The sequence below is a fragment of the Oratosquilla oratoria genome, chromosome 20 (assembly GCF_046742065.1).
Source record: "Oratosquilla oratoria isolate Oo_2021 chromosome 20, ASM4674206v1, whole genome shotgun sequence".
NCBI classification, from domain to species: domain Eukaryota; kingdom Metazoa; phylum Arthropoda; class Malacostraca; order Stomatopoda; family Squillidae; genus Oratosquilla; species Oratosquilla oratoria.
Genome location: NC_134796.1, coordinates 15,099,802 through 15,122,033, shown reverse-complemented (window position 1 = coordinate 15,122,033; position 22,232 = coordinate 15,099,802). Strand labels below are relative to the sequence as shown.

Sequence of the window (22,232 nt, the reverse complement as noted above, 5' to 3'; positions counted from 1 at the left end):
TTGAATCAGGATGGTACACTTTTCCAAGATGGTTTCCAGTAATGGTGAAAGTGGGTTCATCACTCCACAACACATTTTTCCACTTCCCCACATCCCACTGTAAATATTTGCAGCAAAAAGCAACCCTGTTCTTTTTCTATTTTATGGATACAAGTGGTTTCTTGTGAGCATTGTGGTGTGAGAATTGCAGATCATCATGCAGGCAGCAACATACTGTTCTCACAAACACATGACCAAGTAATTGAGGGTTTTCCTTCAACTGTGGTGCTGTTATACATGGACTAGCATCCACCTGTCTCCTCAGTACCTTCAGAGTATAAGTAGTAGTCTTCCTGGGCCTCCCTGTGGGCTTGTTCTGTAATGGCAGATCGGCTCCACCAGCATCACGAGTTTTCTTGGTCCACTGCTGCACACTACACAGTGGAGAAGTGGAAAAATGTGTTGTGGAGAGATGAACCCACTTTCACCGTTACTGGAAACTGTCTTGGCAAAGTGTACAGTCATCCTGGCAGTGATCCTTTGGACCCAAAATTCATACACAATACTGTAAAGCATCCTGATTCACTGATGGTTTGGGGTGCTTTTGGCTACCATGTTGTGGGATCATTACTGATACTACCAAATAATGTAACTCTGAATGCAGACAGATATTTTGAGCTACTTAATGATCATTTGGAGGACTTTTATTCAGTGTAAAACAGATGTCTTCATTAAAGAATGGTTTGCATTCTGTGATGTGGAGTATATAAAAGATTGGCCAGGTAATTTGCCTAATTTAAACCCAATTGAGAACCTCTGAGCGCTCATGAAACATAAGTTATGCGAGTGCAACACTTCATCAATCCCCAAGCTGGAGGTAGCCATCAAGGATATTTGGAAGAATATGGACCTTGTGTGGCTTCAAAACCTTGCAGCATCTGTCCCAAAACATCTCCAAGAATGTATCAAGAGAAAGGAGTGTGCAACAAGGTACCAGAGAGCTGGTAAGTACCTGATAATGTGGGTTATTTGAGGAAATTTATTATTCTTACTCTGATGCCTAAGTTTTTGTCCTCCACTGTAGACACATGGAAAGAGTGAATGAAGAAAGATTAGTATAAGGTGTGTGGACGGCAGAGGTGGAAGGAGTGAACATGAAGGGGTGACCAAGGATGAGATGGATAGATGGGGTAGAAGGGGCATTGGAAGAGAGGAGAATGTCTGTTGTGGAAGGAAGGGAAAAGACAAAAGATAGAGGTGAGCGGAGAATGGTTGTGTATGGATGATGCTGTGAAGCATGGAAGGGAGGGGGAGGTGAGGGAGTATGTGTGAATGATATTTTGATGCAGCCTGAAGAGATTTCTGCCCATCATTTCTTTTTCTGCACAAGAGAATGGGTGGGGGTGGGGGTCACCAATTAGATGAAGTGGCCTTGCTGTGGATGTGCTGTGTCTTGCTATATTGCTTCTGACTCAGGGGAGTGGGCAAGATGCAGGGATGACCTGTCATCTCCAGGGGAACCAAGATAAGGGGGAGGCAGGGGGGTGAATGGGAGTGGATTTTATGCTTTTTTTTCATCATCTCCCTTGTAATTGGAAAAAAGCTATTGCTGTATTTATGTACAATTATAGAAAGGTATATTGCATGGGTCATTATGTAACTTTTATTTTTTTAAAGGATGAAGCCAAATAAGAAGTAATTGCTTGCTGCTAAGGTCCAGAAGGCTGGTTTAGCAAGGCAGAAGAAACGAGCTTATTGAGAGGTGAGCAATAACCCACCAGCAGTGCCTAGTGATGAACACGTGGTGAGTGATGGTTCTGTTGATCAGGTGTTACAGCCTGTCATGTCCACACCCACGACTTCTACAGCCTCCACAGCTTCTGCAAAATGCATTTCATTTACACAAAGAGGATTCATAATGACAGTGACAGTGTCGAGAATAAGGGTGGAAAAAAATGGAGGAGATGAAAGACTTCTCTGAAGAAGGCAGAAATGAGGAAGCTGAAGGAAGTCTGTTGTAGACTAACTAATCACAACTTGCCAAGAATTGCCTACAGGGCAAGACTCAAAACATCAACAAGTTGCTACACAGTTGTATATGAAACAACTGCCCGAAAGTCAAGAGCCTCGGCAAGCAAACCCTGGATTTTGATGCTGCTCTGGCAGTATCAGCTACAATATTGGGTATGTGGAAGGCTACCTGGAAAAAGAATTGGGGATTGAAAACCCCAGGATCAAGAAACATCTTGCAAACCTATACAAAAACAGAGAACAGTTACTCAAACAACCTCCCAAAAAGAGGAAATTGCTGGCAGACCCCTCCAATTCACCAGTGGAGTTCTGATCCTTGGCTAGAGACTGTTAAATGTTGGTAAGTGGCTCATCCCTGGAGAAACAAAACCCCAACATAATGATTCAGTTTCTGTAATGTTCCAGGGATAATGCCAATAAAAATTATGGGATAAAACTGGGTATCAACCTCTTGGTGCACCTCCAGGAGGTGAGGGTGTTTAAAAGTTTTGAAGATGGACAACAGGGAGGATTTATTTATTTTTTCCCAAGGCCGTCTCTTGCAGGCACCAAACATTGACTGTTAGCATAGAGTATGCATATAGTAGGTAGATATCAGAGTGGCTTTGGCTGTATGTGTGATTGGGTGGGTGAGGAGTCTGTAATTCATAGTCTGAATAAGGCAATTGATGGATTCAACAAGGTGCAAACATATATGTATATGGAGCCTTACTACCAGCACCTATTTTTATGTCCACACCAAGATTTAAATTCTGGGCTTGCATGTGAAGCAAGTACTAACCGTCAAGCCATCTGAATGAAAAAGGTGAACTTAAAATTTTGTTCTAGTTATACAAGCTCAAACACACAGTTTCTGACCCAGGGCAGTGGACAAGATGCAGGGATGACCCGTTATCCAGGAGGTGCCAAGATAAGAGGGAGGGAAGAGGGTGGAGGGGAGTGGAGTATGTAGGGGATAGAATGGGTGGGAGTGTTTTCTATGCCTTTTTTTTTTTTTTTTTTTTTTTTTTTATGTAGTTATACAGTAGACAGACTTTTTTGCTGTTTGAATCCTTAGCAATATCTAATATTTATATTTGATTTCAGGTTTTACACTACATTCAAAGACCCTATACTGCCAACCAAATACTTTAGTTGGTCTGGTTCGTAGTCGAGGATTCCCAGCACTGGTACAAACAAGATGGTATGCAGAAAAGAAGGTTTTCCAGCGAGATAAGCCACACTGTAACATTGGAACAATAGGACATGTTGACCACGGAAAGACTACCCTTACAGCTGCCATCACCAAAGGTATCACATCTTGAACTATTTTGTTGATGATTTGTGGTTTGCATCACATAATTTGTTCTAGTATTTCTTTTTGCTTTTGTTTTAGAAGTATATCTGGTATTTAGTATTACAGTGACAGTGTGTGAGTGTCTCTGTGTATTTACTTAACCTCTTCAGTACGGAACTTAAATCTCGCGGGCAGCAGCCAATACCAGCCGTATGACGTGTTGTAATAATAATCGCATCATAAAATATAGTCACGGCGTATATCGATCGTTCTCTCTTTCACCCGCGAATTTTGAAAACCACATATAATGGGATTCAGGGCGCATTTTGTAGAATGTAAAAACTATGGTGCGACTACAATAAATATAATCAAGACGCCGATATGGCAGCGTCGCGAATCCACTTGCTCCTCATGACGCCTACGTGTGCGGCACCGTATGGAAGGGGTTAACCTCTTCAGTACAAGTCAGTTTATACATAGATGGGGTGGTTTGAGAGGTAAATGCAAGGGTAATGGGCCAGGGATTGGAGAATGTTAAAGAAAATTGAGAAAAGTGGGAGATAAACCAGCTGTTGTTTGCTGATGACACTGCACTTGTAGCAGGATCAGAGGAGGGATTGAGGAAGTAGTGACTGAGTTTGGGAAGGTGTGTGAAAGAAGGAAGCTGAAGACGAATGTGGGCAAAAGTAAGGTGATGAGATGTACAAAGGGAGAAAGTGGCAGCAGACTGGAAATTAATATTAAGGGAGAAAGACTGGAGGAATTGGATAGTTTTAGATACTTGGGTGTGAATGTGGTGGGAAAGGGATTAGTGGAGGTTGAGATAGAATGTAGATTGAGAGAAGCTAGTAAATGCCTTGGTGGATTAGAAATTGTAATGAGAAATGGATATTTGGGAATGGATGCTAAGAGGAGGTTGTATGAAGGAGTGATTGTGCCGACAGCACTGTAAGGTGCAGAAACATGGAACATAAGAGAGGAGGAGTTTGAATGTGTTTGAGATGAGGTGCCTGAGAAGTATGATAGGGGTTATTAGGTTGGATAAAATGAGAAATGAGCAGGTGAGAAGGAGAAAAGGAATGGAAAGGAGGAGCCAAGATAAGAGGGAGGGAGGGGGGTGAATGGGAGTGGAGTATGTGTAGATGGAGTGGGTGGGAGTGGATTTTATGTCTTTGTTTTAGGCTACTTCCCTTGTAAGGGGGAAAAAGCCTTTGGTATGGATATTTAGAAAATTATATTTCTACCTATTCTTTAGGCATGTAGTTTTCTGTAATTTTGTTATCATGACCCCTAGCCCTCCTATCCTAATTAAGAGAGTCCTACTGTCAATGAAGTCTATCCTCTTCAGCCACCTGAATACTGTAATGATACCATCTTTCTCTTCAATCTTTCAAATTGGCAGATTCTGCTTTTAGTCTCTCATCATATTGTGTATCTGCCAGGCTGGGAACCAGATTATCTGCTGCCCTTTTTACACTCAGTCTTGCTTATATCTTTCATTTTGTGAGGGAGCCACACCACTGACATATATTCTAGTCATGGATGGCTGAAAGCTTCTGAGTCATTTTGTCATCTCCCCATCCTTATAGTGAGCAGCTAGATTTTGTGTGTGTTTTTAAGTATGTACACAAAGTTGAATGCATAGTGCATCAAAATAAGTATACATCTTCATTATTCCTTGCTGGATATCCAATTTTTTAGAAGAGGTCCTGAAAAAAATAATTATGTAAATCACATATAAACATGGTTATATTTTATAATGTACAGGGTAACCCAGTATGTGCTGGTCTTTCCTTTCTGGGTGTGGTTCCATAATCTACCAACTCAGCATAGGAATAAAACCACCAGTAAATGAGTAGTTATCTCTATATTATAGATAATCACTTTGAGGACAATGACTGGTGGTTGTACTGCAAGATGACTGTTAAAGAGAATCAACTCCCTGCACCCTATATTCAGAATCTGTCAAGACCCTTGCATCAATCTGAAGGTGTAACCCCTAACCACTTCAGTACAACTCGAATTCTCACGTGCAGCATTGGCTGCCAAACGTACAATTCATCACACTACTTGCATTATAAGATATAAAGTCACTGCTGTATTACTTGTTCTCGTTTACTCTGAGTAATAATAAACACAGAAAGCACAATCAAAGCAGTTCACAGAACCTGAGGATAGCTATGTACAACTGCAAAAAAATATAATAAAGATACAAATGCTATCATCCTCGCATACCTACTTGCACCTCAAGACACCTATGTGGGCATCATTGTACTGAAGTGGTTAAGGGCTGACAATTAATCTCCAGGTTCCCAAAGCTGGAAAGAGTGGGGAAATAAGGAGGCTGATATATTTCCTTCCCATAAAATGAGAAACTGGCCTTTCCTTATCTCTCAATATGTACAACCTTCTGGTCAAGATCTCTTATACATTTCCTTCATTTATGTCTTTGAAGGAAATACAATGGTTTCTTGATTTTTTGTTTGCATCCTCTCTTTTTTTCAGTGTTGTCAGAAAAGGCATTAGCAGCAGCAAAGAGGTATGATGAAATTGATAATGCCCCAGAGGAGAAGGCCAGAGGAATCACCATCAATGTTGCTCACATCGAGTACACCACTGAGAAACGTCACTACGGTCACACTGACTGTCCCGGACATGCTGACTATATCAAAGTAATTGATTAATCATATTCCAGCTTGATTGAGATTCTCCATTTTAGAGGAAGATTAAAGCTCCTTGAACTAGAATGACTTATTTTGATGAATAGTATCAGAGAGTAAATTTAATTTAACTTGCCAATATGTACCAATCAAATTTTTGCTCTAGCTCTCTTGTACAGAAGACCTGTGGTTCACAGGATACCAACCACAGCCACCAATTCAGTTCACGAATATTGATAATAATAATCATTGGTTCAAGTTTCACTAACTGGAAGCCCACTGCTCCACAGTGGCTTGCAAAAGTCTTTAGGTTCTCTCAGGGAAGAAACTTACTATTGTCGATGTTGAATTAGTGTAGGACTGCTTTTTTGTGTCATCAGCCAAAAGTAGTAGGAAGAGGGGAGAAACTGCCAGTTTTCAGCTCTACATGAGAAAGTGGAGGAAATATGGTTTATGGTCCGTGTACTAGATCTACGTACAGATGGAAGTGAGGATTTAGATTCATTTAGGAAATGAACAACAGGAAGATAATTCTTCTCAAACCCTCATTTATACATATTGCAACCATCACTGTTAAGTCTTGTAAGATGGATGTCATAGAAAATTATGTTCCTGCCACTTATTTTCTAAACCTGTCAAAACTTATCTCAATATGAAGGTGCAGGTCACTTGGTCTCTGGTCTTGAGATACTACTTCTGACCCAGGGCAGTGGGCGAGATGCAGGGATGACCTGTCATCCAGGAGGAGCCAAGATTAGAGGGAGGGAGGAAAGTGGAGTATATGGGGATGGAATGGGTGGGAGTAGATTTTAGGTCTATTTTTTGGCTACCTTTCTTGTAAGGGGGAAAGCCTTTGGTATATGCATGTATTAATACTCAGAGTAAAAGAGAATGAGTAATACAGCAGTGACTTTATATTTTATAATGCAGGTAGTGTGATCCAAATTACATATGACCCAAAACAGCACGTGAGGATTTGAGTCATACTGAAGTGGTCAAGTAGAAATCATGGAAAAATAATAGAATTTTATAAGAAATTTTGGGATTCTTCTCAAGACCAATTGTAACCTCTTGGAACTACATTATTGGGTGGTGATGAGAGTGCTTATAGCCTTTTAAAGAGAAACATTGGGTATTACAACATATTTGAAATTGGTGATTCAGCTGAATTTTAACAAGTTTGATATATAAATGATTTTATTATGTTTTCTGCCTATTCACAGAACATGATCACTGGAACTGCACAAATGGATGGAGCTATCTTGGTTGTGGCTGCTACAGATGGGGTCATGCCTCAGACAAGGGAGCACCTCATCTTGGCCAAGCAAATTGGCATTGACCACATAATTGTCTTCATCAATAAGGTACACTTAATAGATTTAAGTTCAAATTTTATATGCTATCTATATACCAAGGGTTTTTTCCACCTTATAAGGAAGGTAGCCAAATAAAAAGGCATGTACCCACTACCACCCATTTCACTCCTACCCATTCCAATTCCATCTACTACCCTTACCTCCCTTTCATCTTAGCTCCTCATGGATGATGGGTAATCCCTATATCCCACCCACTACCCAGTGTCAGAAGCAATGTAACAAGACACACTGCATCTCCACACCAAGGCCACTTCATTTAATCGGTGACCCTTTCTTTGTCTCATGCAGAAATTGAGAAGACTGGGAGAAATCCCTTAGTGCTGTGAGTGCTGTGTCAAAATATCATTCACACATACCCATTCACTACTCCCATCCCCCACCCCCTCCCTTCCTTGCATCACAGTATCATCTATACACAGCCATTCTCCACTCACCCCTATCTCCTGCCTCCTTCCTTCCATGCTCAACAGACATTCATCTCTTGCTCAACATCCCTTCCACCCCATCCATCTATCTCATCCCCACCAATTACTCCCTCTGTTCCGCCTCTAATAATTTCAAAACCCTCCCATAAGCCTTCCCAACTACACTGAACAAACTGATCCCTCTAAAACTACAACAATCACATTTGTCCCCTATCCCTTGTAAAGCAAGACAATACAGGCACGCCAGCACTCTATCCTCCTTTAGATGCACATTAAACAACTTCACCAGCCAGTTTACTATTACTTTACCTCCCTTCTTCAGACAATCCACATGATGCCCATCTAACCCAGGTGCCTTACCTGCTCTTGTAATTTTCAAAACTACTTATTTCTCCTCTCCCATCACCATCATTTTATTAGCTCCTTCCACTGGTACCACCAATCCCTCTTTATCCTCTTCCACATTCAATAAGTCTCTAAAATACTCTGACCATCTTCCCCTCACCACCTTTTATGTTAACATCTGTCCATCCGCATTTTTTACCTTTTCTTCTTTACTTGACTCCCCTCCCCTGCCTCTCTTAACTTCCTTCCAAAACATCTTATTTATAATTTGAAAATTTTGTCATAATCATCCCCCATTTGCTATCTGAGGGAGTAATTGGTGAGGAACAGTGTGGGTTTAGGACAGGTAGGGGTTGTGTAGATCAGATCTTTGTGGTAAGACAGATATGTGAGAAAGCTATAGGAAAAGGTAAGGATGTTTTTTGGGCTTTTATGGATCTGGAAAAGGCTTATGACAGTGTAGACAGGAAGGCACTGTGGGAGGTACTGCAGATATATGGGATAGGAGGAAAGCTGTTAAGAGCAGTCAAGAGTTTTTACAAGAGTAGTAGAGCTTGTGTTAGGATTAGAAATGGAAAGAGTGAATAGTTTGAGGTAAGGGTGGGACTTTGTCAGGGATGTGTTATGTCACCCTGGCTCTTCAATCTTTACATGGATGGGGTGGTGCGAGAGGTGAATGCAAGGGTAGTGGGTCAGGGGTTGGAGATGATTAAAGAAAATGTAGAAAAGTGGGAGGTGAGCCAGTTGTTGTTTGCTGACAACACTGCGCTTGTAGCAGGATCAGAGGAGGGATTGAGGAAGTTAGTGACAGTTTGAGAAGGTGTGTGAAAGAAGGAAGCTGAAGATAAATGTGGGTAAAAGTAAGGTGATGAGATGTACAAGGGGAGAGAGTGACAGCAGGCTGGAGGTGAGCATTAAGGGTGAAAGACTGGAGGAAGTGGATAGTTTTAGATACTTGGGTGCAAATGTGGCAGGAAAGGGAGGAGTGGGAGTGGAGGTAGAGTGTAGATTGAGAGAAGTGTGTAAATGCCTTGGTGGATTGAAAAGTGTAATGAGAAATAGACATTTGGGAATGGATGCTAAGAGGAGGTTATATGAAGGAGTAATTGTGCCAACAGCATTGTACGGGGCAGAAACATGCAACATGAGAGAGGAAGAGAGAAGGAGTTTGAATGTGTTTGAGATGAAATGTCTGAGAAGTATGATAGGGGTTACTAGGCTGGATAGAGTGAGAAATGAGGAGGTAAGGAGGAGAACAGGGGTGGAAAGGGAACTTGGAGATAGGGTTGATGAAAAGGTATTAGGATGGTTTGGACACATGGAAAGAACGAGTGAAGAAAGATTAGTAAAAGAAGTGTGGAAGGAGTGAATATGAGGGGGCGCCGTAGGATGAGATGGATGGATGGGGTGAAAGGGGCATTACAAAAGAGAGGAATGTCTGTTGAGGAAGGACAGGAGAAGACAAAAGATGGGGGTGAATGGAGAGGGGTTGTGTATAGATGATGCTGTGATGCATGAGGGGGAGTGGGTGGGGGATGGGGGGTGAGGAAGTATGTATGAGAAAAAAATTTGACGCAGCCCTAAGGGATTTCTCCGTCTTCTCCTTTTCTGCATGAGGGGACGGAGAGGGGGGGTCGCCGAATTTATGAAGCGGCCTTGCTGTGGATGCGCTGTGTCTTGCGACAATGCTTCTGACCCAGGGCAGTGGACAGGAGGTGCCAAGAGAAGAAGGAGGGTGGAGGGGAGTGGAATATATAGGAAATGGAATGGGTGGGAGTGGTTTCTATGCCTTTTTCTTGTTGGCTACCCCCCATGTAGGGGGAAAAAACTTTGGTATATATATATATATGTATGTATCTTATGGCAGAGGTAGAGAGGAAATTGTTGAATGTATTTTACCTAGTTGTATTTTATGGGATGAGAGCTATGCTCATAGTGACCTGTTTTCATATCTCTCCACATCCAGTTTATTCTTAAAATCGTGTATATTTTTGGCACTCGCTGTTTCTCCATTTAGTTTGTTCCAGACATCAATCACTATGTGGGAAGCTATTCTTTTTCAGATCTCTTCTGTAACTGTCCTTCATTAGCTTCTCTTCGTGTCCTCTTGTTTTTCTTCTGTCCCATTTTAATAAGTCGTCTCTATTGAGAATTTCCATCCCTTTCATAATTCTGTAAATGGTCAACAAATCGCCTTTCTCTTCTCTGTTCCAGTGTTGATAGATGTAATTTCTCCAATCTTTGTTCATATGTCAGATTTGATAGTGTAGGTGCCATTTTTGTTGATGCTCTTTAGATTATTTCTATTTTTTTTATTTATTTATTTATTTTTTTTTTTTATATCTAGGTGACCATAGTGTTGCAGCATATTCTAGTTTAGGTCTTATTAGTGTAATCACTATTTATTTTTAACCATTTCTTCATCCATGTAGTCAAAGGCCACTTTCATTGATTTTATTAAGTTAAAAGTCTCTCCAAATAATTTATTGACATGTCTATCAGGTGTCAAGTCACTTGAGATGATCACTCCCAGGTCCTTTTCTGAATCGACTTTTTTGACTTCCTTGTTTCCAATTTTATATTGACCCAATACTCTATTTTTGCTTTTTCCGAATTCCATTATGCTACATTTCTTAATGTTGAAGTTCATCTCACATCTCTGACTCCATTCCCATATTTTGTCTAGATTTTCTTGTAGCGATCTGCAATCTTATTCTGTTCTTACTCTCTTGAGTAATTTGGCATCATCAGCAAAGAAGTTCATGTAACAATTTACTCCCTCATCCATATCATTTATATATATGGCAAACATTAAAGGAGCCAATACAGAGCCTTGTGGGATGCCACTTTTCACATCTTCCCAGTTCAAATTTTTGTCTCTTAAGTACCACTCTTATTTTTCTCCCAATCAAGAAATCCTTCATCCATTCCAGTAGCTTACCTTGTATTCCTTTTATTATTTCAATTTTTCTTAATAATTTTTTATGTGGTACTTTCTCAAATGTCTTCTGCAAGTCCAAGAAGGTGCAATCTGCCCAGCCATCTCTTTCTTGTATTATCTCAATTAATCTCGAGTAAAAGCAAACCATGTTTGTGGTACACAATCTTCCGCTTCTAAAGCCAAATTGTTTAGGATTTACTATTCTATTTTCTTCCAAGTGTTTGGTCCATTTGTTTCTGATGACTCACATATTTTTGCTACTGAGCTTGTAAGGGATACCGGTCTGAAGTTTGTAGGATCTTTATTTCCTCCTTTATATTTTGGTACTATGTTTTCATCTTTCCAATCTTGCGGTACCTTTCCTTCTTTGAGTCAGAAGTTTATTATCTTGTATAATTTGTCTGTCAGTTTCTCTATACACTCTTTCAGTATCCAATTTGCAATTCCATCTGGTCCATGCGATTTCCTGACATCTAGGTTTTTTATTTGTATATTTGTATATATATATATATATATATGTATATATATATATATATACCTTTATTTCTTTCATTTTGGGTGATCTTTCTTGTCCATCTTCCACCAGTAACAACGCCCTAACCCGCTCAGCCAGCGAGCTTCAAAAGAGAAAATATTGAAGATGTTATAAAAAAAAAAATGTAATGATCAACCAAAACTATTGTTATAGATTTGTAAACAACAAACTGAAAAACAAATAAGAATTAGTGAAACTACAAGGAGGAATAGAATACACAGAGGAAATAGAAATGGCAAAAATTATGAACAAGTGTTTACGAGGGAGAACATACAACTTACAGATGTTGAGTGGGAGGGGAAAGTCACCCCTATGAAAGAGATAGAAGTAACAAGGAATGAAATAATGAATCACTTGAGTAATCGTGATGTCAGAAAATCGCATGGTCCAGATGAAATGGCAAACTGGATTTTGAGAGAATGCAGGGACGAACTAACAGACAAAATGCATAGTTTAATAAGCAGTTCATTGAAGGAAGGAAAAGCTCCAGAAGATTGGAAAAGAGCATAGTACCAATATATAAGGGGGAAAACAAGGAAGACCCTACAAACTATTGACTGATCTCTCTTACAAGTACAGTAGCAAAAATTTCATAAAGAATTATCAAAATTAGATGGGTAAAGCATTTGGAAATACAATATACTAAATCTGAGGCAGTTTGGATTTAGACAAGGAAGATCATGTGTCACAAACTTGATGTGTTTCTATTCAAGACTAATAGATATAATACAGGAAAGAGATGGATGGGCTGATTGTGCATTTCTAGACCTGAAAAAAGCTTTTGATAAGGTGCCACATAAAAAATTGCTAAAGAAATTAGAAACTGCAGGAGGAATACAGGGCAAACTACTTAAGTGGATGGAAGACTTCTTGCATGGAAGGAAAATGAGAGTGGTAATAAGAGACAAACATTACAATTGGGATGAGGTGATTAGTGGAGTTCCACAAGGAACAGTTTTGGCCCCAATAATGTTTGCTATATATATATATCAATGATATGGGTGAGGGAATTGAAAGTTATATGAGCCTCTTCACAGATGATGCAAAAATGTTGAAAAAAGTGAACACTGAAGAAGATTGTGAGTCACTGCAGAGTGATCTCAATAAAGTATGGGAATGGAGCAGGAAGTAGGAGATGGAGTTCAACATTAAGAAGTGTAGTATGATGGAATTTGGAAGAAGCAAAAAAAGAATAGTGGGATCATATACATTGGGAGAGGAAGAAATTAAGAAAGTGAAAAAAAGAGAAGTACCTAGGAGTCATTATTATGAATAATATGTCCCCTGAGAAACCTATAAACAAATTTTTTTGAGAAACTCATTATTTAATAAGATAAATCAAAGTGGCTTTTACATACCTGGATGAAGAAATGGTGAAGAAAATACTAGTCACTAAGACCCAAATTGTTGTTCGTCATTCATTCTCGAATATGACCATTGACATCAGTTCAGTCGGATGTTGAGCTGCACCTATGAGCCCAGAGATGACTTGAAAGGCCAATCCAGGCAAGAAAGCCTCTTCCACACATAGGGCAGAAGTGGGTTGGGGTTGTACTCATGATTCTGGCTGAACTGGCCTTTCGCATCTGGCATTTCTGTTCGGCTTGCTGGGGGCGCTGCTCTTCTGCTCTTTGGGGTCCAGCTGAAACAGCGCATTGCCAGGAGGGGCGGTCGGCAGCGAGCGTCTCCCAGGACTCAATGTCAATAGAGAAGTCTCTGAGGTAGACCTTCAGGTTGTCCGTGAAACTCTTCTTCTGTCCTCCTACCTTGCGCTTCCCTTCGGTGAGTTCTCCTTAAAGGAGTTGTTTCGGGATGCAGTCATCGGACACGCGGGAGACATGGCCTGCCCATCTCAGCCGGGCTTTGCGCATAGTTGTGATGACGCTTGGAATGTCTCCCTGCTTCAAGACCTCCATGTCTGGGACCCTGTCCTGCCAACTGATGTGTAGGAGATTGCGAAGACACCCGAGACGGAAGTGGTTGATCTGCCGCTTGTACCTTCTGTACAATGTCCATGTTTCACAGCCATAGAGTAGTGTGGAGTATGCAGTGACGATGTGGTCATCAAGTACGAAAAAAAGTATAACAAAACTTAAAAGACTACAAAGAGCAATTACAAAATTGGCACCAACACTCTCAGAACTATCACATGAGGAGAGGCTGGCAAAACTTGAGCTACAGACATTGGAGCAAAGAAGAGAGAGAGACTTGATAACTATTTATAGAATCATGAAAGGCATGGAAATTATTAATAGAGAGGATCTAATAAAATGGGATGGAAGAAATACAAGAGGACATGGAAAGAAAATCAAGACAATTATAGAAGAGAGGTGGAAAAGAACAGCTTTCCCCACAGGATGATAGACATTTGGAACAGGTTAGATGAGAATGTGGTGTGTGCAAAAATGATACACAAATTTAAAAACAGTCTAGATAAAATGAGATATGGAGACGAAACACCACGAGCATAGCCTTCCCATAAAATACAAATAGGTAAATACACACACACACACACACACCTAGGAGTAATTATCTCAAACGACATGTCACCAGACAAACATGTAAACAAAATAGTTGGAGAAAGTTACAATTTAATAAGATCATTGAAAGTGGCCTTTGACTACATGGACGAGGAAATGGTAAAGAGAATACTAGTTACACTAATAAGACCAAAATTGGAATATGCAGCATCACTATGGTCACCTAACACAATAAATAACCTAAAAAAACTAGAAAGAATTCAAAGAGCATTGACAAAGATGGCACCAACACTTAGCAAGTTGACATACGGACAAAGATTGGACAAACTAAACTTACTAACTCTGGAGCAAAGAAGAGAAAGAAGTGATATGATAACTATCTACAGAATTATGAAAGGGATGGAAATCCTTGATAGGGATGATCTACTTAACCCCTTCCATACGGTGACGCCTACGTAGGCGTCATGAGGAGCAAGTGGGTATGCGAGGCTGCCATATCGGCGTCTTGATTATATTTATTGTAGTTGTACTTGCAAGACACCCATACTCTGTAAACTGGCTTCATATTTTCTATGGTTATCAAAATTCACGGCTGAAAGAGAACGAGCAATACAGGGGTTACTTTATTTTTTTATAATGCGAGTATTATGACGCAACATTGCACGCCTGGCAGCTAATGCTGCCCGCGAGATTTTGTCCCGGAGTGAAGGGGTTAAATGGGACAGAAGAAATACAAGAGGACACGAGAAGAAACTTAAGAAGGGCAATCACAGAAGAGATTTGAAAAAGAACAGGGAGTGCTAAAACTATACATGATTTTAAGAAAGAACTGGATGCGGAAAGATACAACTGCGGGTCACTACGGGCATAGCTCATCTCCCGCAAAATACAACTAGGTAAATACATGCAAAGACAAAGACGAGAGAACTAGATAAGCACACTTGCCCTCAGGACACCATCCATCATTAAGACAGTAATAGGCCTGGTCACAGATATAAACTACTTTAGTTACAACCAGCACGCAGAAGATACAGAACTCCTCGTACTACTATGCCCCACACTAACAGTCCTGGCAATAACACACCATATCTCTTCTGTGAGTGACTTATGGTTCTGACCAGGGTTTATTGCCAGTTTCCTGGAAGCCATGGGTTTTCTGCAAGAGACCAGGGGCAACTGATTGATTTATATGTTGCAATATATGCTTTCACAAAGAAGGTAAGTACATAAGCTTTATCAGTTGAAGTTTTGTCCCATGTGTTTTTTAGAATTGTGTCTACCAACTGGAAAATGTACTACTTTCTCCATAGGTGGACGCAGCTGATGAGGAAATGGTAGAACTGGTGGAGATGGAAATCAGAGAGCTCATGACTGAAATGGGCTATGATGGTGATGAAATTCCAGTAATCAAAGGGTCTGCCTTATGTGCACTTGATAACTCAAACCCAAATATTGGTAAGTGTCATAACAGATGTGATGTATTTTAAAGTTACCAATTAATTGTTTTCTTAACTGTGATCAGAAGCCCCACAGCAGCATGTCTTCAGGCACTTCCTTGGATCACTCTGGGAAGAAATGTTAGCCTTTCGGTGTGTTGTCATTGTGTAGAACTATTTCTGTATTAGCAGCTAGTAGGAGAAAAGGACCTCAGCTATTTGCATATATTACATATTTTTTGTGGAAGGACTGGTGTCTGCCCCACTGGTTGATTCTGTGGTACTCCTTGTTGATAGTCAAGTTGCTCTTTCTTGGATCCTGACCAACAAAGCTCCTAAGAAGAATATATTTGTTAATGATAGATTGAAGGAAATTTCCAATCTTTTGGAAATTTTCAACGCCAAGTATACTCCTATTTCCTATACCTATGTTCATTCTGAACATAATGTCGCTGATTTTATAACCAAACCTTGTAGTGCTAAGGTGTTCAAGGAAAAATTCAATTGGTGGGTTTATGGACCAGAATGGTTGTTGTTGCCACCTCATACATGGCTGAAGGGTCACTTGGGATGTATTCCCTCCAGCATCAAGGGAGACATTGTCAATGTGGCTGTTGTCCAAGTTGACACTCCTCCTCTAATTGATGTCTTAAAGTTTTCTTCTTACAGCAAACTTTTACATCACACTTCTTTGATCTTTAAGGCTGTCTTTTTGTTTAAGAAGTCTAATGTTGACCCAGTTAAGGCTGATTCTAATTATTTGATGGGTATAATGTAAAGGGATTCCTTCCCTGCTGAATTGGCTTATTTACAGAACTCCAATACTAATGACATACCTCCTTTAGTAATTCAAATTAACTTTTTCTTGGACAAGAATGGTTTGATAAGGTCCAAGGGCAGAATTGACAAGAACATTGACCTCAAATATGAGGATGTGAATCCCCCTTTTTTTTGTCCAAATCTCATCACTTGACTAAACTTTTGATATTTTTTGCTTATTGCCAAGTAATGCACATGGGACTGCAAGCTACTCTTAATTTCCTTCACATGCATGGATCCTGGTTCTTTAAAGCCAGACAAGCTGTTTTAAACACTTTGAAGGGTTGTATAGTTTGTAAGAAATATAATTCCTGTTCTGTTAACTAACCTTCTCCTTCCTCTTTGCCTGCCTCTAGAGTAAATTTAAGTGTGCCTTTTGCCCATACTGCTGTGGATTACACGGGGCATTTATGGGTTAGAGACAGAAATGGAGATAAGGTCAAGGCTTATATTTTGATAATTACTTGTTTTGCGCTTGTGGCAGGATCGGAGGAGGGATTGAGGAAGTTGGTGGCAGAGTTTGGGAGAGTATGTGATAGAAGAAAGCTAAAGATAAATGTGGGTAAAAGTAAAGTGATGAGATGTACAAGGGGTGAAAGTGGCAGTAGACTGGAAGTGAGCATTAAGGGAGAGCGACTGGAGGAAGTGGATAGTTTTAGATACTTGGGTGCAAATGTGGCAGGGAAATGTGGAGTGAAAGTGGAGGTAGAATGTAGATTGAGAGAAGCGAGTAAATGCCTTGGTGGATTAAAGATTGTAATGAGGAATAGACATTTGGGAATGGATGCTAAGAGGAGAATGTATGAAGGAGTGATTGTGCCAACAGCATTGTATGGGGCAGAAACATGGAACATAAGAGAAGAAGAGAGAAGGAGTTTGAATGTGTTTGAGATGAAGTGTCTGAGAAGTATGATGGGGGTTACTAGGCTAGATAGAGTGAGAAATGAGGAGGTGAGGAGGAGAACGGGGGTGGAAATGGAGCTGGGAGATAGGGTTGATGAAAGAATATTAGGATGGTTTGGACACCTGGAAAGAATGAGTGAAGAAAGACTAGTAAAAGAGGTGTGGAAGGCAGATGTGGAGGGAGTGAACATGAGGGGGCGTCCTATGATGAGGTGGATGGATGGGGTGAAGGGGGCTTTGGGGAAGAGGGGAATGTCTGTCGAGGAAGAACGGGAGAGGACAGAAGACAGGGGTGAATGGAGAATGGTTGTATATGGATGATGTTGTGATAGCATGAGGTGGAATGGGCGGGTGGATGGGGGGTGAGGTAGTATGTGTGAGCAAATTTTGACGCAGCCCAAAGGGATTTCTCCCCGTCCTCTCATTTTATGCAATTTAGGGTCGCCGATTTAATGAAGCGGCCTTGCTGTGGATGTGCTGTGTCTTGCGACACTGCTTCTGACCCAGGGCAGTGGACAAGGTGCAGGGATGACCCGTCATTCAGGAGGTGCTAAGATAAGAGGGAGGGTGGAGGGGTGTGGAGTGTATTCAGGGATGGAATGGGTGGGAATGATTTTATGCCTTTTTCTTTTTGGCTACCCCCCTTGTAAGGGGGAAAAAGCCTTGGTATATGTATGTATGTATGTATGTAATACTAGAGCTATCCATTTGGAAGTTTTGGATTCTATGTCCACTGCTGAGTTCATATTGGCTTTCGTTAGATTTGCTAACAGATGTGGAATTCCTTCAGTAGTTTATTCTGATAATGCCAAATCCTTTGTACAAGTGTGAAGTATTATTGGACGACTTCTATCATCTTCTGAATTTGAAGAGAAGTTTAAAACTTCCCCTGTTCAGCACAGAACCATCCCTGTTTATGCTGCATGGTATGGTGCCACTTGGGAAAGGTTAATTCAGATGGTGAAACAATGTCTCTATAAGGTATTGGGTAGGTCTGTTCCTTCCCTGGCAGAGATTACCACTCTTTTGTCCGATGTTCAAAAATTTTGAACAATAGACTTCTTACTTATCATTCCTGTGAAAATGAAGTAGATGTTATTACCCCAAATCATTTCCTTATAGGAAGGACCATTCCTTCCTTGATGTTTGGTGATTTGGAGCAAGTCCCTGAATGGGAATCAGAAGACTATCCTTCTCTTCTCATCTTAGTCATAGACTGTAGTGATTATTTTTATGAAGAGTTTAAGAAATGATGGCTGACAGAGTACTTGGTCAGCTTAAGGGAAAGGGATAGAGCTATGTACCACAGTTCTAGAAGCTGGGAAAAAAGTGACTGCTTTTTTGAAATTGCCTTTTAAGACCAGACCCTTCTGGCCCTTAGTTCGTGTTGTTGAGACTTTTCGTGACCAAGACCATGTGATATGTACAGTCTCTGTCATTAAACCCGATGGAAACTCTATCAAAGTCAACGTTAGACTTTTAATCCCTCTAGAGCTCCATGCTGAGTTACATTCCTGTCATGAGGATGAATCCCCTGGGGATCCTATTTTGCAGGCTAGCGAGTTGGAACCTTTGAAGAGGCCTCAAACTTGGAGGAGGTTATTTCTTTGGAAAATGACTGTGTCGCTCCGGAACCTACCTCTTTGGGACCTTCTCGTAAGGCTGCACTAGCCTCTAGAGACCAAGTAAGGTCTCTACTTCTTAAAAAGTTATTGTAAATATTCCTTGAAAGTGTTGTATTCATTGAACACTTTCTTTTTGTTGTCTGGGAGGTTGTGGTAATTGTTATTGGGAATCGTAGTGTTTACCTTAGTTCGGCAAACTTTCCCTCAAAGCGATATTTTCGTCGATTCAGGAACCTTTCCTGAACTTCGAACCACGCTTATCGTAACTTTAAATAAGATACGATTAAACTCCCCTCCTCTTTGTTTTGTTTACTAAATCTATGTAACAATTTTGGTTTGATAAATCGGGAATTACTTTGAGAAATTACGAAAGGTAAAAATTAACCCGTGGCCTTCTGAGCTGTAATCAAACTCGTATGAGTCCCTTGGAACACGGTGCGTACTAATATCGGAACAGTAAGATTACCCTGAGCTCAGGACGAAGAAGGACCTCTTTTTTGGAAACCTCTAACCAAGGGATCACGGCTTTGGTTCAGAAGGCCTTCAAGTTCTACTTAATTCAAACTTACCAATGTTTGAGAACCCAACCCGGCAGAAAATTGTGACCAGTAAGTTCTCAAACTTTCCATGAAATTATTAAACTTCAATTTCCATAGTAGATCTAAGAAAGCACAATCCGCTCATCCATCCCTTTTTATTTCTATTAGTCTTAAGTAGAAGCAAATCAGGTTAGTGGCACATGATCTTGTCAAAATCCAAATTGTGTTGGCTTCACTATATTATTTTCTTCCAGATATTTACTTTTGATAACTTTTTCACCTATTTTTGCTATTGTGGTTGTAAGGGAGACCTGTCTGTAGTTAGTTGGATTTTCCTTGTCCCCTCCTTTATATTTACAATATTTGCATTTTTCCAATCCTGTTGTACCTTTCCTTCTTTGAGTGAGTAATCAATTATCTTGTATGTTTTGTCCATTAGTTCATCTATGCATTCTTTTAATAGACAATTTGCAGTTCCATCCAGACTGATTTTCTGACATCAAGGTTTTTATTTGGTCTCTAATTTCCTTCTGTGTCACAATTATTTCTTTCATTGGGGGGGATGTTTCTGTACTTCTCCCCAATTTTGTGTACTTTCAATTGTACATACATACATACATATACCAAGGCTTTTTCCCCCTTCCAAGGGAGGTAGCCAAAAAGGGAAAGGCATAAAAACACTTCCACCCATTTCATCCCTAAATACACTCCACACCCCTCCCACCCTCCCTCTCATCTGAGCACCTCCTGGATGACGGGTCATCCCTGCACCCTGCCCACCGCCCTGGGTCAGAAGCAGTGTCGCAAGACACAGCACATCCACAGCAAGGCCGCTTCATTTAATCGGCGACCCCCCCTCTCCGTCCCCCCTTGCATGTGTGAATATAGATTTAAAATTTTTGTTCATAATTTCAGCCATTTATATATTCATTATTCCCTTGATGCAGTTTTACTATTTCTTGTTTGTCTTTTAGTTTACCATTCACATAACTGTAAAATAGTTTTGGCTGGTCCTTGCATTTTATTAATTATGTCCTTTTCTTAGTTTTTCTTTTCTTCCCTGCATATTTTTACATATTCATTTCAGGCACTATGGGAGGTTTTGCAGATATACGGGATAGGAGGAAAGCTTCTAGGAGCTGTCAGGAGTTTTTCTGCGAGTAGTAAAGCATGTGTCAGGATTAGAAATGGAAAGAGTGAGTGATTCGAGGTAAAGGTGGGACTTCGTCTGGGAGATGTTATATCACCCTGGCTTTTCAACTACTTATACATGGATGGGGTAGTGCGAGAGGTAAATGCAAGGGTGGTGGGTCGGGGATTGGAGATGGTTAAAGAAAATGGAGAAAAGTGGGAGGTGTGCCAGCTGTTGTTGGTGGATGATACTGCACTTTTAGCAGGATCAGAGGGGCGATTGAGGAAGTTAGTGACAGAGTTTGGGAGAGTGTGTGAAAGAAGAAAGTTGAAGATAAATGTGGGTAAAAGGTGATGAGATGTACAAGGGGTGAAAGTGGCAGCAGACTGGAAGTGAGCATTAAGGGAGAGTGACTGGTGGAAGTGGATAGTTTCAGATACTTGGGTGCGAATGTGGCAGGAAAGGGAGGAGTGAAGGTGGAGGTAGAATGTAGATTAAGAGAAGCAAGTAAATGCCTTGGTGGATTAAAAAGTGTAATGAGAAATAGACATTTGGGAATGGATGCTAAGAGGAGATTGTATGAAGGAGTGATTGTGCCAGCAGCACTGTATGGAGCAGAATCATGAAACATAGAGAGGAAGGAGTTTGAATGTGTTTGAGATGAAATGTCTGAGAAGTATGATAAGGGTTACTAGGCTGGATTGAGTGAGAAAGGAGGTGAGGAGGAGAATGGGGGTGGTAAGAGAGTTGGGATGGTTTGGACACGTGGAAAGAATGAGTGAAGAAAGACTAGTAAAAGAGGTATGGAAGGCAGATGTCGAGGGAGTGAACATGAGGGGGCGACCTAGGATGAGATGGATGGATGGGTAAAAGGGGCTTTGGGGAAGAGGGGAATGTCTGTTGAGGAAGGTCAGGAGAGGACAGAAGACAGGGGTGAATGGAAAATGATTGTATATGAATGTTGGGTAGGGGGATGAGGTAGTATGTGTGAGAAAAATTTGATGCAGCCCAAAGGGATTTCTTCCTGTCTTTTCCTTTTCTGCATGAGGGGACAGAGAGGAGGGGGTCACTGATTTAATGAAGTGGCCTTGCTGTGGATGTGCTGTGTCTTGCGACATTGTTTCTGACCCAGGGCATGGACAAAGTGCAGGAATGACCCGATCCAGGAGGTACCAAAATAAGAGGGAGGGTGGAGGGGAGTGGAGTGTATTGGGGATGGAATGGGTGGGAATGATCTTTATGCCTTTGTCTTTTGGCTACCACCCTTGTAAGGGGGGAAAAGCCCTTGGTATATGTATGTACTTTTCTTTTGTCCCTCCAGCCTTAGTCAAGCACTCTCTAGAAGATAAATATTTTTTTTCACTCTGTTCCTTTCTCTCTCTCTTTTTTTTTTCTTTCATTTGTTTCACTTCTAAGTGCCTTTTGTTTCTCTTTTTCCTCATTCCTTTTTTTTTTTTTTTCCTCCTATTCATACACTTTGTAATTTTCACTGTTTGCTAGCTTTGCTGTTTTTGATAGTACATCTGCTATCATTTGAGACCTTAGTTTGATTTTTAATTGCCTATATTTTTTTCTTTGATGTCCCATCCTATGTACCCCTTCAATCTTTGTCCATATCCTGTCCCTCCTCTTGTATCTTTTTCAGAATTGCTTTTGCAATTTCTCCTCTTGTTCTTTGATATCTTTGTACATTTTTTGATACCATAAATTACAATGCACTTTTACCCACT

The 22,232-nt window shown here is 40.6% G+C and overlaps 1 protein-coding gene across 1 annotated transcript in view; it reads left to right on the top strand.

The window, feature by feature from the left end:
• mEFTu1 (mitochondrial translation elongation factor Tu 1) overlaps positions 1-22,232 on the top strand; it is a 41,049-nt gene that overhangs the window by 6,558 nt on the left and 12,259 nt on the right. The window contains exons 2-5 of the mRNA XM_076203665.1: positions 3,097-3,300; positions 5,792-5,958; positions 7,170-7,310; positions 15,359-15,503. Coding sequence (XP_076059780.1) covers positions 3,097-3,300; positions 5,792-5,958; positions 7,170-7,310; positions 15,359-15,503 — 657 coding nt within the window. The remainder of the gene's footprint in view (positions 1-3,096; positions 3,301-5,791; positions 5,959-7,169; positions 7,311-15,358; positions 15,504-22,232) is intronic.